Here is a 27,192-nt window from a genome sequence, read left to right as displayed (position 1 = left end):
GCGCATGTCAGTGTGCACAAATCAAACCGTCCTGCTGGGATCAATACAACCGAACGGTAAAATAGCAAGAACAAACATGTCAATGTTGCTTTTCTTTAGATCGCTTTTTAAAGTAGTCTACACATTGAAATTCCAGTTTGAGAGAGAGAGAGAGAGAGAGAAGGCATGCTTTATTGCGTAGTGTTTCCCCCTCAACGTTTATCGGATTATATTCTCGTTTAAATTATTTATGGAAGGGAATAAATAGATCAATTGATTACTGTACAAGCCCGGCCAGAGGAAAAAAATAGGATAAACAGACCTAAATGAAGTTAATTAATACTAGAATGGCAAAAATGCCTTTTGACGGTTAGCACTAAACAATACTAACGTAGAGGAGTTCCACCTTTTAGCCCATTCATCTATTATACTTTACTGTCTATGACCTATTCACTCCCTTCCTCTGTTTTTGCTAGCCTATAGGTTACAACTCTCTCACAAGAACATTGATGGTCATATTTACTGTAAAACTATAAAACCAGACTCTGACCTCAACACTAAGCCCCTTCTGAATCTATTAACTCTTAGCGGGTCTTCACTAGTTGCCACAGCCACAAAGTATATTTATTCAATTTCTCTGCTTAAAATGTTATTTTTTTATAACCTAATCCTAACCTTAGCCCTAACCTTAACTACACTGTTAACCGTATGCCTAACCTTAAATGTTGACCAAAAAGCGAATGTTCGTTTTCATGAATTTTGACGAGCCAATGTGGAGTTTGTGGCTGTGGTAAATAGTGGAAAGCCCTCTTAGCGGAGACGACGCGAACCCTGTCGCGCGCGTCGAACAGACCAGAGGAGCAAAGAGTCACGGAAAAGGGAAGCGAGCGAAGAGAGACATCCTAACGTCAGCCACAAGTTTGATGTAAGATTCACATGGTCATCATATCATGTTAACCGACAATTCCGACACCGGGTAGTTGGATTTTTGTTATGCACTAAAGTTATTTCATTACAGCAGACTATGATTTGACAATGTATGAGAATGTGTTTTAAGCAGCGTGCACACGCAAATGTTGTTAACTATATCTACCGCACTCACTCTCACCCTTTCCCAACCAAGTGCTCATATCCGAGCTGAGCGAGCAATTTCAATCTAGCCGCCAGTGAAGACTCGCGGGACGCCGGATTCCTGTGAACACAAGGATGCGGTGCCGCACGTTTTTTGGACCGTGTTCGATTGGGATCTATCTATGGATGGCGGTCCTTTTCAAAGGTATGGCGGGATCCAGGTCCACTTCTCTCTGTTGAACGATGTTGCATGTCTGTTTGGAGTATGTGGCGTCAATGTATGCTATGACCATGGTAGGCTAGTTAGTCTGGTTTGAGTTTTGGGTGGGACACTAGCTAATTAAACTCCACTCGAAGTTCATCCGAAACCTCCTTCACGGTGGAGTGGAGTTTAGTCAGCCACGCGGGACACCAAAGCAGGCTAGGTCTAGTTTTTGGTTTTCCAGGTAGTTCTGGGCACAATTTTTTTTTACAATTTGAAAGGAAGGAACACAGAAGCTTCTTCTTCAATGAAACCTGTTAGCTTTGATTAAAGCATAAATACAGTTGTGATGCGGTTTGCTTTGGGAAGAGGCTACAGTGTTGTTGCGTTATTATACTTCATAGTGTCTTTTCCTTACTTGTCACAGTGCAGTCTGTTGTTAGGTACAGCAAGATTATGTCATCCATTCTAGATAGTAGGAGTTCTGTACGATATAATATCATGCATGTGCAGTCCATCATTTTGGAGTTCATGTAAAATAGTTAAATGTGTGTGCGCACGTTGTGCTTATTCATAGGGATAATGTAATTCGTTATTTTTCACTGCCCCGTTCTCCCTCCCCTCCCCAGTGGTGGATTTACCATTAGGCAGAAGAGGAAATTGCCTCAGGCCTCACATCATCAATGGGCCTCATGAGCTGGGGATAATTCATACAAATAACACTAGTAATATATATTTTTTTATAATCATTTCTCTGTTTGAGTCACTCCATGCTCTGCTCGAGTCCCCTCCCCATCAGCAGGTTGGTTCAGCAGCAGCAAAATCAGCAGGAAGCTTAAAAGTTGCAAAGGAAACGCGGAGAGAGTTTTTTTTTTTTTTTTTGCCTGGCCACTGTTTCTAGGTTAATTAAGACACATTGCCGACAAAAAAAGGGTCCCCCAAAAAGTAAATTAATCAAAACAGCTGAATAATAATTCATAATAGATCAATTGTTTCTTTCCATACATATATGTAGCCGGTGTGAAATGGCTAGCGAGTTAGCAGTGCACGCTAATAACTGTTCAGTCGGCGACGTCACTCGCTCTGAGACCTTGAAGTGGTTGTTTACCTTGCTCTGCAAGGGCCGAGGCTGTTGTGGAGCGATGGGTAACGATGTTTCGTGGGAGGCAGTTACAGATGTGTTCAGGGGTCCCTGGTTTGAGCCCAGGTTGGGGCGAGGAGAGGGATGGAATTATTAACACTGTTACATATATTTCATATCAATATTAATCCAAGTTTTTCTCATAATAGTAGAAACAAGTGTCATTAATCATCCACATAATGGTTCATAATAAAGGACAATTCCACACTAAAGAGTTCACCTGCATTGTTTCACGCGATGTGATTGCAAACGTGACTTTCATTGACATTAAGCTGCAGCAACGAGGTGCTTTCAGGGCGGGCAGAGAACAAGAAAGAAATACAATTTTTTTACATACAAATTATGTCAATTAAAGCATTTCTTTAGTAAAAAAGACAGGTGCTGCTGATAATACTGCCATGGTCATCGAGGCAGAGGACATGTACTGTATGTGTGGCCCATGGCATGTCATACTATTTTTGGCCAGACAGCATCAGATACATGGGCTACATATAGTAATACAGAGGGGCGCTGTTTTTCTCACTCGGATGCTTTCTCCGGTAAGACAGTTTCAGCCACTTGCGAATTGTAGGAACATTGACTGGTGCACAGTGCACTGTTCGGATGCTGGAATTATTTTGGATGAATGTGCCAAGTTAACCTACATTTTGAAGTGATTTGTTTGACAATCATATGAACACATCATGCATGACTGGTTGTGTTCATGACATATTTAAAGATTATAGATTTTTACAGTTAAATTACAAGTGTTTACTATAAATCCATGAAAAAAAGGTTTTGTTGGGGGGGGCTCTGCATGGGGCCTCCAAAACACAAAAGCTCAGACACACCATTAGGGTTGCTGTTCACGTAGCAAAAACTGAAGCCGTCAGCAGCTCAGCCTTGTTAAAATACTGCAAACCAGAGGGTGGCAGTAGCGTTGTTTGGCAATGCGCGTCCGTGTGTGTTGCTTATGGTCTAGATTCCAACGTTAGCTAGCTAGCTGCGCTAATGTTGCTATTTTGTAGAAAGCCAGATGGCCACAGCCAGATAACTACCTAGCAAGATGATGAAGAAACAATTGAATTCACTCTCCATAATCCCATACTGTCAGTGCCAGCCCATAGCCAAATGTTTGGCTATGGGCTGGCATAGCTAGCTAGTTAATGACACTGCACTAATTTGGCAGCTAACACAGGCAGCTGTTTCATGGAAACTAGCTCATATTTAATTATAATGTCAATACTAGCTACAGTGGTTAGCTAGCTTGGAGGAAGTATTTAGTGTTGTGTGCATTGCGTCTGTGCACTGAGCTAGCTACTATCTCATAGCCTACATTGTATATAAAGTGTGACTGGCTTATCCGTGGATGTACTGAGCAAATGTTCCTGTTTGTTGTCACTCCTGTTGGCTCCCCCTGTGGAGGTTTGGGCTCTCTGATTGGCTCAAAGTCATATGGTTGGCAACTGACGAGCATTGCGATTCTACAAGTAGAAAACGGTAGGTTCGTCGCTACCAGGTCAGCACGCAGCAAGTACCGCTTTTGTTTTAGCGAGACAAGGAACGGCCTCCGACTGGGATAAGTACCTATTAGCAGTCTATCGGCAGTGAGATTCTCTGTGTGTTTCATGCATAGGCCTTAGTCCTCCCCTGCCCTTCGTTCCCCCTTAACATCCCTGACATCTGAGTCCACCTTGTGCACTGTGACGCAGCACTTCACAGGGTTTACAGAGGTTTTTGGCACAGGGGCATCTCTCCAGTGTGTTGCGTGTTACCGTCTCCACACATTGTTTCACCGTCTCTTTGTGTGTATCAGAACACGGACACTCCCTGTCCTCACCTGTCCACTCCACTCACATCACTGGCCAGGGGACCGAGGGAGGGACCGAGGGAGGGAGAGAGAAAGTGACATTTTGAGTGTGTTTAGACAATGCTTTGGTCTCAAGCAGACTTGTCCTACCATTGCCATTGTCTGATAGACAGACTGGTCTTTTTAACGGTTTGATTTATAATTGACGCAGACTAGCGTTTTCTAGACTTTACACTCCTTACTCCCACTCGGATCGGGCACTCTTGTGCATGAGGCCATGCGATGCATACAGGCAAGTGTTAGTGATCAAATCATTTACACATTAACTTTCAGTAATGGCTGATCTATGTTAATTTACAATACTTTTTAAAAGTATTCCATGAGATGCATCTGAAGAGTAAGATGAACTGTGGAGCAATGAAGAGATATTACTTTTACCAATGAAATTCTGTTTTTATTGTTTCTCTCTAAACCTCCCTCTAACCTCACTGGATCGATACAATATGTAGAGTTGCATGGCATCTGTCAATAAATGAATCTGTCTCTGATTCCTATGCAACACCTCACTCTTTCCCCTCTTCTCCCTCTCTTTCCCTCTCTTTCCCTTTCCCTCTCTTTCCCTCACCAGTAACTCCTGAGAGACTGTCTAGCCTCTCACTTTTTTTAATCTCTAGTTTATGTCAATTAAACCACTCCTGCCTCATCCTGTGTATTATTGATTGGGTGTTTTCATGGCTTTAATGAAGTGTTTCTTATGAGCGTAATGATGTGATCTATGTGACTTTAAAGAGGTCCAGCCAGCCTTTTGGTAAGGAATGCAGTGATGATAGACTCGCGCCCTGTCCAGGGGATGTACTTGTACCTCAAGCTGCCCCGCGCTACATAAACAGGCGCTTGTGCAAGGCTACTTACGCTGTTATTTTTTTTTTATCTGTGTAAGAGGTCAATGTTAATGTATATGAATGCATATACATGTGTAGCAGCTGTGATGGGTCTGTTCCACTGTGGCGTGACATTGGATTAGATTAGGATTAAAGACTAGGGACCTGAGATGGAGGCTGGGTGGGTGGGTCTGACCACAGCAGTATAGATTGTCAACCACTCACGTCATCTCAGCCCAGCCCCTATACCGTCATTACCATGCTAGTTTACCCTAGCCATACCACATACCCCTAGTTTACTCCCACCATACCCCACCCACACTCTGAGCCCAGTGATGCAGGGTGGGAGAAGGGGTTTCAACAGTAGCAACATTCACACACATTAATTAAGATGAAGAGTCAGCCTTAGAAAGCCACTGATGCTTTTCAACTCCCTCGTGTGAAAATTTGTCATTTCTTGTGGCATTGTTTTTATGCCTGAACTCTCTCTACTGTCCCTCTCCACTCACCCCCACCCCCCTCTACCACTCACTTCTCTCTGCCCTCCATCCCTCTGTTTACCCCCCTCTCCCACTCACTTCTCTCTGCCCTCCATCCCTCTGTTTCCCCCCCCCCCTCTCTGTCGGTGGGTTTGGGTGGAAATAGGTCAGGGAATATGCACAACTATACTTTGATGTAAGAGTGAAGACAGAACATCTGTACTAGTTGTATTCCATCTGGAGCCTCCACTACCCAACAGGATACTGACTGGAAAGTAAAACACTGATTGTTTCAATAACACTGAACACAATATTGAAAAATGTGCTTGAAATATCGGAACACTCTTCCTGTGGTCAAGTCAATTCTATCTGTGTCACAAATGCCACCCTATTGCCTTTACAAGGCCCATAGGGCTCCGGACAGAAGTAGTGCACTATATAGGGAATAGTCGGAAACATGGCTCACTCGAGAGACGCTAACAGAGTCGGTGCAGCCAGCTGGTTTCTTCACGCATCGCGCAGACAGAAACAAGCATCTTTCTGGTAAGAAGAGGGGCGGGGGGGTATGCCTTATGATTAACGAGACGTGGTGTGATCATAACAACATACAGGAACTCAAGTCCTTCTGTTCACCTGACTTAGAATTCCTCACAATCAAATGTCGACCGCATTATCTACCAAGGGAATTCTCTTCTAGTATAATCACAGCCGTATATATTCCCCCCCAAGCAGACACATCGATGGCCCTGAACGAACTTTATTTGACTCTATGTACAATGGAAACCACATATCCTGAGGCTGCATTCATTGTAGCTGGGGATTTTAACGAGGCAAATCTGAAAACAAGACTCCCTAAATTCTATCAGCATATCGATTGTGCTACCAGGGCTGGTAAAACCCTGGATTATTGTTATTCTAACTTCAGCGACACATATAAGGCCCTCCCCCGCCCTCCTTTTGGAAAAGCTGACCACGACTCCATTTTGTTGCTTCCAGCCTACAGACGGAGACTAAAACAGGAAGCTCCCGCGCCCAGGTCTGTTCAAAGCTGGTCCGACCAATCTGATTCCACACTTCAAGACTGCTTCGATCACGTGGATTGGGATATGTTCCGCATTGCCTCCAACAATAACATTGACGAATATGCTGATTCGGTGAGTGAGTTCATTAGAAAGTGCATTGGAGATGTTATACCCACAGCAACGATTTAAACATTCCCAAACCAGAAATCGTGGATTGATGGCAGCATTCGTGCAAAACTGAAAGCGCGAACCACTGCTTTTAACCAGGGCAAGGTGACCGGAAACATGACCGAATACAAACAGTGTAGCTATTCCCTCCGCAAGGCAATCAAACAAGCTAAGTGTCAGTATAGAGACAAAGTAGAGTCGCAATTCAACGGCTCAGACACAAGAGGTATGTGGCAGGGTCTACAGTCAATCACAGATTACAAAAAGAAAACCAGCCCCGTCGTGGACCAGGATGTCTTGCTCCCAGACAGACTAAATAACTTTTTTGCTCGCTTTGAGAACAATACAGTGCCACTGACACGGCCCGCTACCAAAACCTGCGGGCTCTCCTTCACTGCAGCCGACGTGAGTAAACGTGTTAACCCTTGCAAGGCTGCAGGCCCAGACGACATCCCCAGTCACGTCCTCAGAGCATGCGCAGACCAGCTGGCTGGTGTGTTTACGGACATATTCAATCAATCCTTATCCCAGTCTGCTGTTCCAACATGCTTCAAGAGGGCCACCATTGTTCCTGTTCCCAAGAAAGCTAAGGTAACTGAGCTAAATGACTACCGCCCCGTAGCACTCACTTCCGTCATCATGAAGTGCTTTGAGAGACTAGTCAAGGACCATATCACCTCCCCCCTACCTGACACCCTAGACCCACTCCAATTTGCTTACCGCCCCAATAGGTCCACAGACTAGACACTGCACACTGCCCTAACCCATCTGGACAAGAGGAATACCTATGTGAGAATGCTGTTCATCAACTACAGCTCGGCATTTAACACCATAGTACCCTCCAAACTCGTCATCAAGCTCGAGACCCTGGGTCTTGACACCGCCCTGTGCAACTGGGTACTGGACTTCCTGACGGGCCCCCCCTGTTGGTGAGGGTAGGTAACAACATCTCCACCCCGCTGATCCGCAACACTGGGGCCCCACAAGGGTGCGTTCTGAGCCCTCTCCTGTACTCCCTGTTCACCCACGACCTCGTGGCCATGCACGCCTCCAATTCAATCATCAAGTTTGCGGACGACACTACAGTGGTAGACTTGATTATCAACAACAACGAGACGGCCTACAGGGGGTGAGGGCCCTCGGAGTGTGGTGTCAGGAAAATAACCTCACGCTCAACGTCAACAAAACAAAGGAGATGATTGTGGACTTCAGGAAACAGCAGAGGGAGCACCCCCCTATCCACATCGACGGGACAGTAGTGGAGAGGGTAGTAAGTTTCAAGTTCCTCGGCGTACACATCACGGACAAACTGAATTGGTCCACCCACACAGACAGCGTTGTGAAGAAGGCGCAGCAGCGCCTCTTCAACCTCAGGAGGCTGAAGAAATTTGGCTTGTCACCAAAAGCACTCACAAACTTCTACAGATGCACTATCGAGAGCATCCTGTCGGGCTGTATCACCGTCTGGTACGGCAACTGCTCCGCCCACAACCGTAAGGCTCTCCAGAGGGTAGTGAGTTCTGCACAACGCATCACCGGGGGCAAACTACCTGCCCTCCAGGACACCTACACCACCCGATGTCACAGGAAGGCCAAAAAGATCATCAAGGACAACAACCACCCGAGCCACTGCCTGTTCACCCCGCTATCATCCAGAAGGCGAGGTCAGTACAGGTGCATCAAAGCAGGGACCGAGAGACTTTAAAACAGCTTCTATCTCAAGGCCATCAGACTGTTAAACAGCCACCACTAACATTGAGTGGCTGCTGCCAACACACTCAACTCCAGCCACTTTAATCATGGAAATTGATGTAAAAAATGTATCACTAGCCACTTTAAACAATGCCACTTAATATAATGGTTACATACCCTACATTACTCATCTCATATGTATATGTATATACTGTACTCTATATAATCTACTGCATCTTGCCATCTTTATGTAATACATGTATCACTTGCCACTTTAAACTATGCCACTTATGTTTATATACCTTACATTACTCATCTCATATGTATATACTGTACTCTATACCATCTACTGCATATTGCCTATGCCGTTCTGTACCATCACTCATTCATATATCTGTATGTACATATTCTTTATCCCTTTACACTTGTGTGTATAAGGTAGTAGTTGTGGAATTGTTAGGTTAGATTACTCGTTGGTTATTACTGCATTGTCGGAACTAGAAGCACAAGCATTTCGCCACACTCGCACTAACATCTGCTAACCATGTGCATGTGACAAATACATTTGATTTGAATAGGGTGCCACTTTAGACGCATTCTGTCTTAACAATGGGTTTTGGGGGTATTTTAAAACACTTGTTTAGAGTTGTAGAACAGCGCACATGTATTACTCCTTGCCGTTTAAAAACCTCATCTATCACTGTGACATTATTGCGATATGGGTCCTTTGTTTCTTCACCTTGGGATGGCTTTCTGACAGGCAGTTAAAAGGACACCCGTGAAGGTCTGGGTCGCCATTAGTTACATCCTTTTGTCTGGGTTCTTGTGTGTGTGTGAGAGAGAAGTCCTTGTGATTTGCATACCTTACATAGCTGTGACTGTCTTCCCATCACTCTGCATTAATATTGCATGGTGTGTTTCGAGAGACAGAGCAGAGATTCTGGGGAGTGGTCGCGAAACACACTCTGTTCTGTCCCTTCCAGGGTCTAAACTCTGGCCCAATGTCCCTTACTGTTCTATTTTCTGTTGTTCTTTTTGAGATTTTGGGTGTTTCTCAATATGCGTACGACCGTGCTCCGAGCACGCAAATTAGAGTACGGCAGGGCCAGAGCATAAGTCCAAATCAAAGTATGCGAAACGGGGCACGGATGCGTACTCTGCTTGTACACATTTCGAAAAGCATGCATCGATTCAAGCCTCAACGAAAAGTATAGACAGAAATATGACGCAAACTCGTCAAAAACGACGCAAAATGTATTGAAATCAATGACGGCTAGGTCTAGTCTCAGGGAGTCTTGGTGCAGAAGGAGGAACTCTCATTCTAGGCTCCAGCCTGTGCCTTGTGTCTGGAGCTGAATGTGGGGTGCACATCTGAGCGTACCGACTCAGTAAAGAGTCTCAGATGGCATGATCATTGAGGAGGGAGGGATAGAGGGAGGCTGCCAATCTTATCAGAGAGAGAGAGAGAGTGTGTGTGTGTGTGTGTGTCAATCTTGCAACCGAAAGGTTGCAAGATCGAATCCCCGAGCTGACAAGGTATAAACCTGTCGTTCAAATCTGTCGTTCTGCCCCTGAACAAGGCAGTTAACCCACTAGGCCGTCATTGAAAATAAGAATTTGTTCTTAACCTGTTAGAGCTCTAGGGGCGCTATTTCATTTTTGGATAAAAAACGTTCCCGTTTTAAGCGCGATATTTTGTCACGAAAAGATGCTCGACTATGCATATTCTTGACAAAGAAAGAAAACACTCTGAAGTTTCAGAATCTGCAAAGATTTTGTCTGTAAGTGCCCCAGAACTCATTCTACAGGCGAAACCAAGATGATGCATCACCCAGGAATTAGCAGAATTTCTGAAGCTCTGTTTTCCATTCTCTCCTTATATGGCTGTGATTGCGCAACGAATGAGCCTACACTTTCTGTCGTTCGCCCAAGGTATTAGCAGCATTGTGACGTATTTGTAGGCATATCATTGGAAGATTGACCATAAGAGACTACATTTTCCAAGTGTCCGCCTGGTGTCCTGCGTCGAATTCGGTGCGCAATTGCCAGCTGCTTCTACTTTACCATTTGATTCAGGGGAGAAAGCATGTGTCCAAGAACGATGTATCAATGAAGAGATATGTGAAAAACACCTTGATGATTGATTCTAAACAACGTTTGCCATGTTTTCAGTCGATATTATGGAGTTAATTTGGAAAAAAGTTCGCGTTTTGAGGACTGAATTTTCGGATTTTTTTTGGTAGCCAAATGTGATGTATAAAACGGAGCTATTTCTAATACACAAGGAATCTTTTTGGAAAAACTGAGCATCTGCTATCTAACTGAGAGTATCCTCATTGAAAACATCAGAAGTTCTTCAAAGGTAAATGATTTTATTTGAAGGCTTTTATGTTTTTGTTAATGTTGCGTGCTGGATGCTAACGCTAATGCTAACGCTAAATGCTAACGCGAAATGCTAACGCTAGCTAGCTACTTTTACACAAATGATTGTTTTCCTATGGTTGAGAAGCATATTTTGAAAATCTGAGATGACAGTGTTGTTTACAAAAGGCTAAGCTTGAGAGATGGCATATTTATTTCATTTCATTTGCGATTTTCATAAATAGTTAACGTTGTGTTATGCTAATGAGCTTGCTGATAGATTTACACAATCCTGGATACAGGGGTTTTTTCATAGCTAAACGTGACGCAGAAAACGGAGCGATTTGTCCTAAACAAATAATCTTTCAGGAAAAACTGAACATTTGCTATCTGAGAGTCTCCTCATTGAAAACATCTGAAGTTCTTCAAAGGTAAATGATTTTATTTGAATGCTTTTCTGTTTTTTTGTGTAAATGTTGCCAGCTGAATGCTAATGCTAAATGCTACGTTAGCCATCAATACTGTTACACAAATGCTTGTTTTGCAATGGTTGAGAAGCATATTTTGAAAATCTGAGATGACAGTGTTGTTAACAAAAGGCTAAGCTTGAGAGCTAGCATATTTATTTCATTTCATTTGTGATTTTCATGAATAGTTAACGTTGCGTTATGGTAATGTGCTTGAGTCTGTATTCACGATCCCGGATCCGGGATGGGGAGATCAGAAAGGTTAAAATCTCTCTACGGTATGTTGGACGCTAGCGTCCCATCTGGCCAACATCCAGTGAGATTGCAGAGCGCCAAATTCAAATACAGAAATGCTCATTATAAAAATTCAGAAAACAAAACGTATTTTACATAGGTTTAAAGATTAACTTGTGTCAGATTTATATAATGCTTTTTGGCAAAAGCATACCTAGCCCAGAACATACCTAGCCCAGAACATTGCCCAGTTGACAAATTATTACAAACAGTAACCAGCCAAGCAGAAGCGTTACAAAACTCAGAAATAGAGAGAAAATGAATCCCTTACCTTTGATGATCTTCATATGGTGGCACTCAGAAGACATTAATTTACTCAATAAATGTTCCTTTTGTTCGATAAAGTAGCTTTATATCCAAAAAACGTTTTGTTTGTGTGTTTTCTTCAGTAATCCACAGGCTCAAACGCAGTCAAAACAGGCAGACAAAAAAAAAAAATCCAAATTGTATCCGTAAAGTTCATAGAAACATGTCAAATGATGTTTATATTCAATCCTCAGGTTGTTTTTAGCCTAAATGATCTATAATATTTCAACCGGACAATAACGTCGTCCAAAAAAAAAAGGTAAACAAGAAATGCACTCTCTCGGGATTGCACATGAAAAAGCTCTGTGACGCGTAAGGGTCCACTCATTCAGACTGGTCTTACTCCCTCATTTATAAGAATACAAGCCTGAAACAATTTCTAAAGACTGTTGACATCTATTGGAAGGTATAGGAACTGCAAATTGAGTCCTAAGTCAATGGATACTGTAATGGCATTGAATAGAAATCTACAAAACCCAACAAAAAAACATTCCTGAATGGATTTGTCTCAGGTTTTCGCCTGCCAAATCAGTTGTGTTATACTCACAGACACTATTTTAACAGTTCTGGAAAGTTTAGAGTGTTTTCTATCCAAATCTACCAGCAGTTATATGCATATCATATCTTCTGGGCCCGAGTAGCAGGCGGTTTAATTTGGGCATGCTTTTCATCCAAAATTCCGAATGCTGCCCCCTACCCTAGAGAGGTAAACTGACTTGCCTAGTTAAATAAAGGTAAAATAAATAAAAATAAACAAAGACTCAGAGAATCAGTCAGGTGTCAGGACAGCAGAAACAAAAAAAGCTCATATTAATGGGGAATGAAAGATGGAGAGAGGAGCGAAAGAGAATGGCAGACAGAGAGAGATGGCTATCAATGTATGTCATTCTGTCAGAGTGTGCTGGGCTGGGCTGTGAAGCTACCAATCCCTCCCCCCCAGTGATGAATCACACTTCACCATCTGGCAGTCCGACAGACAAATCTGGGTTTGGCGGATGCAAGGAGAACACTACCTGCCCCAATGTATATTATCAACTGTAAAGTTTGGTGGAGGAGGAATAATGGTCTGGGCTGTTTTTCATGGTTCGGGCTAGGTCCCTTAGTTCCAGTGAAGGGAAATATTAACACTACAGCGTAAAATTACATTCTAGATGATTTTGTGCTTCCAACTTTGTGGCAACAGTTTGGGGAAGGCTTTTTCCTGTTTCAGCACGACAATGCCCCCATGCACAAAGCGAGGTCCATACAGAAATGGTTTGTTGAAATCGGTGTGGAAGAAATTGACTGGCCTGCACAGAGCCCTGACCTCAACCCCATCAAACACCTTTGGGATGAAATGGAAAGCTGACTGCGAGCCAGGCCTTATCACCCAAATTCAATATCCGACTTCACTAATGCTCTTGTGGCTGAATGGAAGCAAGTCCCCGCAGCAATGTTCCAACATCTAGTGGAAAGCTTTCCCAGAAGAGTGGAGGCTGTTATAGCAGCAAAGGGGGGGACCAACTCCATGTTAATGGCCAGGATTTTGGAATGAGATGTTCGACGAGCAGGTCGACAGGTCGTCCACATACACTGCATGACCAAAAGTAACAAAAAAAATCTGGCATTCATTTAGACGTTTTTGCAGAAGAGCTCTTACTCGCACAATTTAACATCTAAGATGTTTGGTGCAGTATTTTAATTATTATTTTTTGCATTAAAACGAGTCATCTATCGTTGATTGACAACAAACACTTAATTGAAGATTCCACTGAGGTATAATAAGAATCCCTACTGTTGACCAATGAGCGACAACGGGACGTAAACTTCAGCTACCAAAATTCGTCTTTCCTCTAGATAAATTGTCGTGTGCACAAACAACCGGAAAAAAACCATGCCGAAGACCAAAGCAAACATAAACGTCACAAAATGTCACCGTTGTCTATGTACAAACTGTTCTGAACTGTTTCGGGGTGAGAAGCAAGCGGACGCCTTAAAAGAGAGCGAGAGAGACATAGCTTTACCGGTGTAAATCACAAAAAAGGGTCAGGGTGATTTAGAGAGAGATTAGGACAGTGCGTTACTGGCCACTCACTTAATCTCCGTATATCTTCTTCTCTCACTTTCTCTGCCTCTGTTTTCATCCCCTTGAGAGGCACACATGTAAATATTGAGTTTCACCACTTTGAGGTATTTCTCTTTCTTTCACACTCACCTACAGTATCGCTAATGAATCTCTCCTCTTCCATCTTTCTCACACTGTCTGTATGGAACCACTCATTTCCCCTGCCTTTTTTTCTAACCAATCAGGGCCAAGGATGGAGAAAAAAAAAGTAATTTCTTTACTCAATATCCATCTATTTACAATATCCACCTGTCAGTCGACTTTCAATCAATTGATAAGTGTTTGTATAACACATTTCCAATAGTATTTGATATTATCTATTTGTAATATTTTGACTCTCGCTATATTTTATATTTTATTATTGACATTTCTAAAGTGTTGTTGGGATATTAGCTCTAGGATAATGTCATTCAATGGGCTATTGTCATCATCACCCTGGGAAATCTGGGTTTGTTTTCATTTGTAGAGAAGAGGATTCAAAACAAAGAGTTGGATTTAGCTAACGGTAGAAGCTCAGCTACAGCCGATGCCAGCACCAAGAGGGCAGATTGCTAAATTGTAATTACTTCGCCACTATGGCCTATTTATTGCCTTACCTCCCTACTTTTACCTCGTTTGCACACACTGTATATAGATTTTTATATTGTGTTATTGACTGTATGTTTGTTTATTACACGTGTGACTCTGTCGTTGTTTGTATCGCACTGCTTTGCTTTATCTTGGCCAGGTCGCAGTTGTAAATTAGAACTTCTTCTCAACTGGCCTACCTGGTTAAATATCGGTGAAATAATTTTATAAAATACAAAAATAAAAAGATGACAAATACAGTGGCTAGCTAGCTGAGGAAGTTATTTACTCTCATTGATTGAGACAGGTGTCTGTCATCATGCCCAGTGCATAATTTGTAAATCGGGAGATCCTGGAACACCATAGTGAGCGCTAGAGGGGTTATCCGGGGGGAGCTCTGAGGTACCGGAACACATTGAGAAAAAAAGTGTCAAACACAACGTAGCAGCCAAGTTGCCTGATATTTATGGTGGTGAAACGGACAGCACTCTCCAAGGTGCTAATTAATTCAAATAATTTTAGACATCACTGCAGTATGCCCACAAACTTGAGAATAGCTGCAGGGCTTTACACAAGTCTGAATTTCTTATAGCCTCATTTTCTAGACATCAACGTACAGCAACATTTTTAGACGACACTGCAGAACACCCTCCATATGCACACATACTCAGCTGTGGGGCTCACCAGACCCGGATTTCATATCATTTTCAAGACATCAATGTAGCAGTAGAACAATATCTGAATAGAACTTCAAATAATATGCATCAAATGTAGGCTACGGCAGAACACACATATGAGAATATATAGGCCTCCTGCCTATGTGATAATGTGAAGCATATATTCAGATTACAAACTTGTTCTGTGCTGTGAAGGTAAAGTAACAGAAAATGTCCTACCGTAGTTTTCAAAACCTCCCACAATGACTCTCCCCATGGCAAGTCCGTTTAACTCCTGAGAGTCAACTTCCAATTAAAATCACGTTTTATTTCTCACATACACATGGTTAGCAGATGTTAATGTTAGTGTAGTGAAATGCTTGTGCTTCTAGTTCTGACAGTGCAGTAATATCTAACAATAATATCTAACAATAATATCTAACAGTAATATCTAACAAGTAATCTAACAACTACAGTTGAAGTCGGAAGTTTACATACACTTAGGTTGGAGTCATTAAAACTCATTTTTCAACCACTCCACACATTTCTTGTTAACAAACTATAGTTTTGGCAAGTCGGTTAGGACATATTCTGTGTGCATGACACAAGTAATTTTTCCAACAATTGTTTACAAACATTATTTCACTTATAATTCACTGTATCACAATTCCAGTGGGTCAGAAGTTTACATACACTAAGTTGACAGTGCCTTTAACCTTTTTGGGATAGGGGGCAGCATTTTCACTTTTGGATGAATAGCGTGCCCAGAATGAACTGCCTCCTACTCTGTCCCAGATGCTAATATATGCATACTATTAGTAGTATTGGATAGAAAACACTCAGCAGTTTCTAAAACTGTTTGAATGACGTCTGTGTGTATAACAGAACTCATATGGCAGGCGAAAACCTGAGAAAAATCCAACCAGGATGTGGGACATCTGAGGTTTGTAGTTTTTCAAAGCTTGGCCTACCGAATACACATTGAGATATGGATAAAGTTGCACTTCCTACGGCTTCCTACGGTCAACCGCATTTAGAAACTTGAATGAGGATTCTACTATAAAGGAGGGGCTCATGAGACCTCTTTGAGTCAGTGGTCTGGCAGAGTGCCTTGGTCTCATGACGCGCGCTCCCGACAGAGTTACCTCTCGTTCCAGTGCTTTTCTGAAGACAAAGGAATTCTCCAGTTGGAACATTATTGATGTTTTATGTTAAACACATCCTAAAGATTGATTCCATACATCATTTGACTTGTTTTTAAAGCACCCTAATGGAACTTTTTGAGTTTTTGTCTGGATGAAGTGCCTGCGCCTCATGAAGATGGATTACTGGGCTGAACAAGCTAACAACAAGTGGCTATTTGGACATAAATGATTGGAACTTCATCGAACAAATCAGTCATTTATTGTCAAACTGGGATTCCTGGGTGTGCCTTCTGATAAAGATCATCAAAGGTAAGTGAATATTTATGGTGTTGTTTCTAACTTTGTTGATTCCAAAATGGCGGATATTCCTCTGGCTGTTTTGAGTTCAGAGCGTCGTTCTCAGATTATGTTTTTTCCGTAAAGTTCTTTTGAAATCTGACACAGCGGTTGCATTAAGAAGAAGTCTATCTTTAATTCTGTGAATAACACATGTATCTGTTGTCAATGTTTATTATGAGTATTATCGAACAAAACATACATGTATTGTGTAACATGATGTCCAATAAGTGTCATCTGATGAAGATCATCAAAGGTTAGTGATTAATTTGATCTATATTTCTGCTTTTTGTGACTCCTATCTTTGGCTGGAAACATGGCTGTGTGTTTTTTTGACTTGGCTATGACCTAACATAATCATATGTTGTGCTTTAGCTGTAAAGCATTTTTGAAATCGGATACAATGGGTAGATTAACAAGATGTTTTGGACTTGCTGTATTGGTCTTATTAATGTGTGAAAGTTACATATTTCAAAAAAATATTTTTGAATTTCGCTCGCTGCCTTTTCAGCGGAATGTTGTCGAGGGGTTCTGCTGCGCTAGAAAGGTTAAACAGCTTGTAAAATTCCAGAAAATGATGTCATGGCTTTAGAAGCTTCTGAGTCAATTGGAGGTGTACCTGTGGATGTATTTCAAGGCCTATCTTCAAACTCAGTGCCTCTTTGCTTGACATCATGGGAAAATCAAAAGAAATCAGCGAAGACCTCAGAAAAAAATTGTAGACTTCCACAAGTCTGGTTCATCCTTGGGAGCAATTTCCAAACGCCTGAAGGTATCACGTTCATCTGTACAAACAATAGTACGCAAGTATAAACACCATGTGACCACGCAGCCATCAAACTGCTCAGGAAGGAGATGCGTTCTGTCTCCTAGAGATGAACGTACTTTGGTGCGAAAAGTGCAAATCAATCAAATGTATTTAAAGCCCTTCTTACATCAGCTGATGTCACAAAGTTGATGTCACAAAGTGCCAACCCCAAACAGTAAGCAATGCAGGTGTAGAAGCAAATCAATCCCAGAACAACAGCAAAGGACCTTGTGAAGATGCTGTAGGAAACCGGTACAAAAGTATCTATATCCACAGTAAAACGAGAGTACAGGAGGGGGCTGAGCACGCACCCTTTTGGCCCTAGTGTTGAGGGTCAGCGAAGTGGAGATGTTGTTTCCTACCTTCACCACCTGGGGGCGGCCCATCAGAACGTCTAGGACCCAATTGCACAGGGCGGGGTTGAGACCCATGGCCTCCCGCTTGCTGATGAGTTTGGAGGGTACTATGGTGTTGAATGGTGAGCTGTAGTCAACGAACAGCATTCTTACATAGATATTAATTTTGTCCAGATGGGATAGGGCAGTGTGCAGTGTGATGGCGATTGCTTGTGGCTGTGATGCTTAGCCACCTTGTTTTTGTTTTTACATCTGATGCATAGGATGTTAATTTACTGTACATTCCATCCACTCTTTTGCTCGTTTATTCCCTAATTTCTAGACCCAAGCTCCCTACCTTTTTGCATTTTGTACAGCCCAACTTTGAATTATGCATGACCAGCCAGGGGTTATACGTTTGCTTGTTCTTGAACTGCAAATTGCACCTGCTCCAAACACTTCGTCGGTGGATGCACTGCCCCCCTCCCCCAGGTCCCCGTTTCCCTCTCCCACTGAGTCTGACTCACTAGGAGGCCTGCTAGCTAGTGGAGCTGCCGGTGGTGATGCTGAACTGGTGGGATTAGTATTGCCATCAGGAACAGTTTGCCGCTCACCCCTCTCCTCCAGCACTGACATTTCCTTGGCTCGTTCTGGGTTCGATTCACCATCTTTCTCTAGATTTTTGAACTTGAAAAATGTCAAACTTGATTGCCTTTTCTTATCCATTTTTTATTTGGCTTTCCCATGATTCAAATTCAGTAGGGAGACGACTCTATGTGACGTGATTATGTAGGGACCTCTTCACTAGCTGACCACCACTACCAAGATCTGTGTCAGGATCAGGTACTTACCCCACTGGCCCTCTATGTACAAATAAAAGAGCAGGTCTGGAATCAGTGTGGCAGGATAGGATTATTACATAGAAAGATCACCACGTTTTTACATGATGGTCTTTCTGGGGGGCGGGAAAAATAACGAGGGGGCAACTTGATTTAATACTGATCGCTATGATTAGAATGTCTACAGTGCAAACAGTTAAATAATTAATAACTCATGCCTCGAGAGGTACCAGATGCCGGAACAAACAAAGTCAAATCTGAGAGGTGCCGGATCCTGTTCCGGCAGGATCTGGCTGAAATTAAGCACTGGTCATGCCATGCGGCACTTTGGGGTGGACACTCACCTGTCTCGATCAATGACAGAAGACTTGAAATAGAAAAGATGGCGGCGCACACTGTTGAATTACTTCATAGAGCAGAATTTTTTATTTTTTTTTATAACGGAGCATTTTCTCAATTCAAACGGACACGGCAACTGGACACGGACATTTTGAGACTCCTGTTTCCGCGAGTCAAGGATGAAGACCCCATCACCAAGCTAAGGTCGGCTGAAAATTCTCTGTGCTACTCCAAACAGTGCCTATTGTCATGACTGTCCTGATCAGGTCAGGTAACAGGAGACCACAATCCTACAGATTATCTCTCAACCCCAATAGAGGAGGAGAGATCTAGGGGTCTGAAGATGTGGGTTTTTTATGACCCCTCACACCCCTGGTAAATCTCAGGCCACAGACAAATTCCTTTGTTCTGTCACTATGGCGAACCAGCCTCAGAACATTAAACATGAAATAAAGGGACTTTGGAACAATGGTTTCTGTCAGCCACAATGGTGGTCATGACGATAGATGGAATATGAAAATGTATGTCATTTTTGTTTTGTTATTAAAGGTTAATAGATTACATTATTACGAAAACATTGTAACATTAAGAGTTTTCCCAGTATATGTTTGATGTTTATACATTGTACGCTGTATGGAAAATGTCCAAATCAAAGAGAATGTTATGGTAAAGATGAAATGTGAAGTTAGTTGTTTAAAATTGGATTTGAGTAAAATCTAGACCTTGCCTCTTAACTTGGTACGCCCAGAGAATTGCCCTAAAGGCGGTTACGCCCACTTCTGACCCGAGGGTATAAAACCTGTGAGTGAAGAATTAACATGTCAGACTAAGTTACCCAAGCCGCAGCCAAGGTCTAGAAAAGTCAACGAACCCAAAACGCAGCACAAGTTTGAAGACAAAGAAATCTTTTTCTACCCATGCTACTGATGAGTAGCTGTGTCTAAGCGGGTGAAATCAAGCCGGACCACCTAGCCTCCACTCCCATCGAATGGAGGCTGTCCTCAGAAGACCCCTTCCAGAGCAAGGGCGAGGGAACAGACCCCTAAGCCAAAAGGACACTGACATTGTGAGGACAACCAGAGTTGCGCCGGAGAAGTGCGTCATTGAGCAGCCTGAACGGTTCATGCGGGGATTCCACGGAGACCTTCCACACGTAATTACATCATTATATTCTGACCCATGAGAGTGGCAGTTTGGGGCAAGGCTAGGGTTAGAATAAGCAAAGCTGGCAAATTCACCCAAATGTATATTTCTCTCGTGTACTTTCTCTTTTTCGCTCTCTTTTAAATCTCCATTTTGGGTAACACGCGCCATAGTGCGTTGGCCTGTTATACTAAGTTCTAATCAATAGCCTAGAATGTGTTTTTGTGTATGTGTATCTTTTATCATTTTAGCTTTCTAGTAAATATATACTCAACTAAGATTGGTGTGGTACGAACTCATTGGTGAGACCCGGGTCCGTGCAGATACCCGGATTATGCGACGTTCTGTAGAGGTAACTGATTAATTAGCGGCTGTTGTTAAATCGATATTCTGATATTCTTTGAGTTAATTTGGGAAATAGAAACTCAAAACTAATTTTCCCATGGTGCCCCAGGTTAAGGAGTTAATAATTGCTTGATTCAGTTAATCATGCAATTAGAAACCTTTAATCATTCGATAAGCAACAGTCGTCACATTAACTAATACAACGTCACGACACTATCCTATAACTCCCAGTAATAGATAACAACAATCTTTGGTTAAATCACATTATCTTTTGTAATAATCTGTACTTACAGTTTTCTGCACTTGACTACACTTCCGACATAACTGAACTGCACTACACTGTTCATACACTGTATATTTTTACTTTTTCCCATAACATTCTTGTTGAATACTCAGTTCTCTTTTTGTTTGCATTAAATCTGGTCAATTCTTTGGCTATTGTCTGAACATATAAAACAATAGAAATCTTCTGTGAATCCATGAAGGCAGGAACATTTTGAGGATTGATCTGAAAATGTCCATATTTATTTTATGGTCCTTTGTCTGGCTCCGGGACACTGGCAGTAGTGTTTGGCATGATGGGCTGCAGAAGCAGAGTGCTTGTGGCGAATGGCCTCGCGTCTGCGGTGTGTGGCCAGCTGGATAAGACTTCCAGAAGTGGTGTTGGGCTCGTAGACCAACCACCAACTGTTTGGACCTCTTGCCGAAGATTTGCTGGCACTGTACGTCTCCTGGAAAGACATGTTTGTGTTGGGACCTACGTGTTTAGAGACAGACTTTTGTATAGTTTAGGGACATTGGGAGCTGCTTTTGACAGGAAAAATGAGTCAACAAAGTGAAGGGCTGGGGGGCTACAGACGGTGTGAAAATTCTTAAGGTGGCAGTTCTTACACAGTATGTGTTGTGTATGGGAGATTGAGTAGAAATGGCACCTTTCAATCGTTCCCTTACAAAACAATACATTTACTGTCTCTAAGCACAACCAAAACCCCCTTCCGCATCTCAAAGACCTGCCCGTAAACCTCCCTCAGCCCTTTGACTTTGACAGATCATTCTTGTCAATAGTAGCGGGGGGTTTTTGTAGACGTGTCTTTGTATTATGTTTTGAGAATCTGCAGAGAAAAATAACGAGGTGGTTGTCGTCTTGATTTTATACATTTCAGTGTCCCTTGCTGGTTTTTGTCCCACAATCTTGTTGTGCTCCATAAATCACAAGGTTTGTCCCCTTCCTCATGCTCGTGTACCCAAAAATGCCGCCGCTTTGGGGTATTTTTCAGCAGTGACTGTGGAAGCACTCCAGATAACCTGAGATTTACAAAGAGAAAGGGTCAAAAGATAAAAGGGGTAGACTAAATCGATTTCATGTTCTGGAAGGTTCTCTGTGGTCCTCAGGCTACATCTAACCACCTGTAACCCGATGACACAAACCCATACAAACAGTACCCAATTCACGTTTTATGCCATGCTTACTGTAAATTGAGCTATCTTAGCCGTCAGCTTGTAAATATTTTTCCCAATTTACCTTGGGGTTGGAAACACATGCTGGTGGAATCAGATTATGTACCACCTACAACAAAACACTCAACAATACACAATTTAACCACCCCACTAATTGTATTGATCTCTATTAGACTGGCTAGTTTAGCACACCTTACATAGACATTTTAATATTGTTAGCTTGCTGTTGGCCAGTTAGCGTCACTAAATTGGCAGCAAGATTGCTAGCCAGCTTAGAACCTACTAATCAACCTTATACAATTTATTATACACATTCATAATTACTACCAACACACAGTGTCACGGTATTCGTCATTTGAAGAAGAGGAATCATCGGACCAAAGCGCAGCGTCGTAAGTGTTCATGCTTGTTTTATTAAAACCGAACCCTATAACAAAAATAAACAAGAGAATAACCCAAACAGTCCTGTAAGGTGCAAAATACTAAACAGAAATTAACTACCCACAAAAACCATGTGGGGAAAAAGCTACCTAAGTATGGTTCCCAATCGGAGACAACGATAGACAGCTGTCCCTGATTGAGAACCACACCCGGCCAAACCAAAGAAATACAAAAACATAGAAAAGAGAACATAGAATGCCCACCAAAGTCACACCCTGACCAAACCAAAATGGAGACATAAAAAGCTCTAAGGTCAGGGCGGGACACACAGAGAGTGAGTTAATTATATTGACAATTCTGTTTTTTTCCCAGACAAGGGTGGAGTAGATGTTTTGTTTTGAAGGGAGAAAACGATAGTATCGCATCACTTCTCAGCTGTCGTCATCTAAATGGATTCCCCATCCGTTCAGCCTGAAAATCCCTCTGCTAATCGTTGGTCACCGTAAGCATCATTCTTGATAGCCGCAAACCACTGGCAGCACCTGGGTAAATTTCTGGTGGGTAGAACGGTGACAGATTGACTCATTTACGCTCTTGTTTGTAATTAGCACAGCCAGACAGAACACCGTATGGGCATAATGACAAACTTTAGTGAAAAACAAATGTAAAAAAAAATGCTTAGAGAAGTTCTGAGATTAGTGTGTTGGTCGTTTGAAGTAAACCGCCATGAACCAAGTTTCTGGGCACTCCCACGTGGTTTATGAACTGGTACAAAAAACGACACTTGATTCAAAGAGTTTTTCAATTTAAATTATTATATGAACTTCTTGCACCCAACAGAATGCTATATATATGGGGCATGCAACAATCTCAGCTCTGTAGATTTTGCTGTGAAGAGACAGAATCATTAGATGATTTATTCTGGTATTGCCACTATGTAGCTTGTTTCTGGTCACAGGTTCAGCAATGGTTAAAAAATCACAACATTCACATGAATCTCTTTAGAGATACTGGTTCCCATTTGGGAATCTACCCTCCCACGTTCAGCTGGAACGGTGGCGCATGGAACGCAAAAATATTCTTAGAAATATTTAACCTCCACACATTAACAAGTCCAATAGCTCAAATGAAAGATAAACACCTTGTTCATCTAGCCAGCAAGTCAGATTTCTAAAATGTTTTACGGCGAAAACATAGCACATATATATGTCAAACCACCACCAGACACAGCTCATTTGAATAGCCAAAACATGCAATCAACAAACGCAGGATTAAAAAATAAATCATTCACTAACCTTTTGAAAATCTTCATCAGATGACAGTAATAGGACATGTTACACAGTACTTTTTTTTTTTTTCAATAATATGCCATTTATATCCATAAATGTCCATTTACATTGAGTTCATGTTCAGAAATTACTCAAAAATGTCCGCAGGAAATCTAGGTAGCGCGGCAAGATAACGTAAATAGACATCATAAACTTTGACTAAATATACATGTTCTACATATAGTTAGAAAGATACACTGCTTCTTTATGCAATCGCTTTGTTACATTTATTTTTAACGTTACAGAAATCGCACACTATTCAATATTCTGAGACGGCGCTCAGATACAAGCTACATTTCTCCGTAATGTTGGAGTCAACAGAAACACAGATTTCAGCATAAATATTCCCTTACCTTCGATGGTCTTCGTTCAGAATGTTCTGGAAGGCTTCATACTTACCCAATACATCGTTTGGTTTCAAGTCTTGCGTCTTTGTATTAGCTACTGCTAATAACATCAGCTGAAATGCACCCAAAATGTCCTCTGGTCCGGAAAAGTTGCGCATCAAAACTTTAAAATGACATATTATATGTCGACTAAACAGGTCAAACTAAGTGCAGAAGCAAGCTTTATGATGTTTTAAACACACAAAACAAATTTCAATTCAACCGGTCATCGTCTGTCCTTCTTTTGAGTGCTGGAACAAAGGAATGGCTGGGACCAATTCGCGCCACAACGCACAACATATTTTCTCATGGCACACACTAATTTCACTCCCATAGGGCCAATTTTTTTAACGATTAAAAGCTCTACTGAATGAGGACATCTAGTGGAAGACATAGAAAGAATCCCCAGAATCATAACTGGTTGGGAAGGGTGGGGGCGATGACGTCAAAGTTGCTCCAACTTTCATGACCACAAAAACTAGTTTGGAAGAATGCCTGCCCTGTGAGTTCTGCTATACTTACAGACATAATTCCAACGGTTTTAGAAGCTTTAGAGTGTTTTCTATCCAATAATAATTATTATATGCATATATTGCAATTTTTGACAGATTTTTTTTCCAGTTTACTAGGGGTACCCAATTCCTCCAAAGGGGGCATAAGTCTGCCATATCCTTAACAGGTTTGAACCTTACAAATAGCACTGTTGGGCAATTTGGAAAGCCATAGTCAGTCAATAAATTATATAATAATACTCATAGGGAAGGTTTTCACCTTTAGTTCACAATCTGTGGATACGATTAGAAAGATAAAATAATTATGTAAAACATCACAGCACAATTGAAAAATATTTGACACATGGAAACCAAACGAGGGAGGTCTATGGTGATAGGTGGGAGGGGCTGAGAGTGGCAGAGGGGTGGGATTAAAGAGCTGAGGTCTATGGTGATAGGTGGGATGGGCTGAGAGTGGCTGAGGGGTGGTATTAAAGAGTTTATGTTTGGTAATATATTATTGTTATGTGACTGCTTTAAATAAAAGTACCATGTATGCAAAATGTATATGTAAAATGTGTAGCAGAAAAGCTGTACAAAAACAAAAAGATATTTGTCCTCCGAAGAGGGGGGGGTCGTGGAGGGGTTTAAAAAATAAAATAAATAATAATATATAAATAACAACAACAAAAAATTATAAATAAATACAAATATTAAAAATAAAAATGTTTGTGGGCACACCCAATCTACCTAGCAGGGTGGTATCAGGATTTGCTATGAATGCCAGACTTAGTGGTTCACTATGAGCAGACGAATACACAGGGACACTGCCTGATTCTACCAGGGAAATGAAAATGTGCTAGTTGTAGCTTGTGGTTTGGATAATGTTGATGTTTATGATTAAACATAATGTTAATATAGTAATGACCATATGCCGTGGCAGAGCCAGGGTGAAACTCCCCTTTAACTTAAGCATTTTAATTCTTAAACATGGTCCCTTTTATAGTGATTTATAGTCACTTTTAATCGACAAATGCTTGAATGGAAGAATAATCTAGTGGAGACGTAAACAGAAGTTTGGCACCAAAACCAGATGAATGGTCGTTTGACCACAAACGGATACAATTAGTATATTTTCATGATCAACGCTAAAATTACTGGCTAACATTGCTTCAATTACAAAATGTATTTTCAATAAACAGTTTTACTCAATCATTTTATTTGTTGTTGCTAGAATTATTAGGGCATTAAGAATAGATTCGTGACACCCTCAGTCGAATGTAGCACACAGCTGTAGGCAGGACAGATGTAGCCTAACAATGAAAAGAAAAAAGAAAGAAAATAATAACCAATCACTGTTAGACGCTGGTCCTCACAAAGAGATAGAAACAGAGAAATATAACGAGAGACCGAGACACTATCTCTTAGCACACTCCTCCCCACCACACCTTCCGGAGGCGGAAGAGAGGAGTTAGCGGAGGCCTATCGACTCCTTGGTTAGTAAGAGGAAAAAAGGATGTGGCATTTGACTCTCCTCTTGTGTGTGAGTGTATGAGTGTGTGTGACAGACACTGAGACCAAAGAGATCATTTCTTCATTAGAGAAGCTATGAATATCATGAGATTGGGGACATGGAGGAATATGAGTGTGTGTGTGTTCTGTGAATCTGTGTTTGTGACTGCGACCTGAACCAAGCAGACGTGGATTTCTCTTTGTCTGCCAAGGAACCTGCTGCAATCCTCCCTGCAGCTGTGTAACAAAATCATTTTAAAAGTAAATGGAATTTCTAGAATACACTTAAGTATCAAAAGTAGAAGTACAAATCATTTCAAATTCCTTATGAATTTGACAATGTTTCTGTCAAAATGTAACGAGCACTTTTGGGTGTCAGGGAAAATGTATGGAGTAAAAAGTACATTATTTTCTTTAGGAATGTAGTGAAGTAAAAGTTGGCAAAAATATAAATAGTAAAGTACAGATACAAAAAAAACTACTTAAGTAGCACCACTAGTTAGACCTGCCTGGAGTTACCTCCCACTGGCATTAAGGTACAAAAGCCCCCTCACCATGACAAGGTGACTGTCCCAGAGGAATGTCATCTTGATATATCAGAGAGGAATAAAACATTAGAGAGGGTGAGAGGAAGGGGGGGGGGGGGTTCTACCCAGCTGCGTATTATGCAGGAGATCTACAGATGCGATGATGTGCATTATGTGGATTGCATAATCTCAACACCTTTTCAGAACCCACAGGGCTGTGCCTTATACAGCAGGTGCTGAATTGCTAATAGTTATGTCAATGCACAAGTTATATGTATTGACGTGTACTATGGATAGCTCTTTAAAACCACTGTTATCAAAGGCTGTGTGCAACATGGGTGTTGTACAGAAGGTGTGCCTATACAGGTGTATAGATATGAAGTATGAGTGTATGGATATAGTATATAGATGTTTAAGTACGCGGCTGTATGAAGAAGTGGGTAAGTGTCAGTGTGCTGCGGTGCTCAGGTTTCTCTCCCCCTCTCTGGCCGTGTCTAGACCTGACAGGTTCATGTAGCTTTATTGTTCTGATCATGGAGTTCTGATCTCGTCATGCATCGACACCTACATTTAAATGTGTCCACAGTGTGTCCGGATTCCCTTTTCCCACGCTATATTCAAATGCCGGTATCCATTCTAC

The 27,192-nt window shown here is 41.8% G+C and overlaps 1 protein-coding gene across 1 annotated transcript in view; it reads left to right on the top strand.

Moving 5' to 3' along the window:
- LOC110505019 (neuronal acetylcholine receptor subunit alpha-7-like) overlaps nucleotides 1–27,192 on the top strand; it is a 75,992-nt gene continuing 48,800 nt past the window's right edge. Inside the window, exons 1-2 of the mRNA XM_036969606.2 lie at nucleotides 1–904; nucleotides 1,103–1,255. Coding sequence (XP_036825501.1) covers nucleotides 1,186–1,255 — 70 coding nt within the window. The 5' untranslated portion in view covers nucleotides 1–904; nucleotides 1,103–1,185. The remainder of the gene's footprint in view (nucleotides 905–1,102; nucleotides 1,256–27,192) is intronic.

The sequence above is a fragment of the Oncorhynchus mykiss genome, chromosome 25 (assembly GCF_057628025.1).
Source record: "Oncorhynchus mykiss isolate SJ-2025 chromosome 25, ASM5762802v1, whole genome shotgun sequence".
Classification (NCBI taxonomy): domain Eukaryota; kingdom Metazoa; phylum Chordata; class Actinopteri; order Salmoniformes; family Salmonidae; genus Oncorhynchus; species Oncorhynchus mykiss.
Note: the sequence above shows the minus strand (reverse complement) of the source record. Positions and strands in the feature narration are given on the sequence as shown.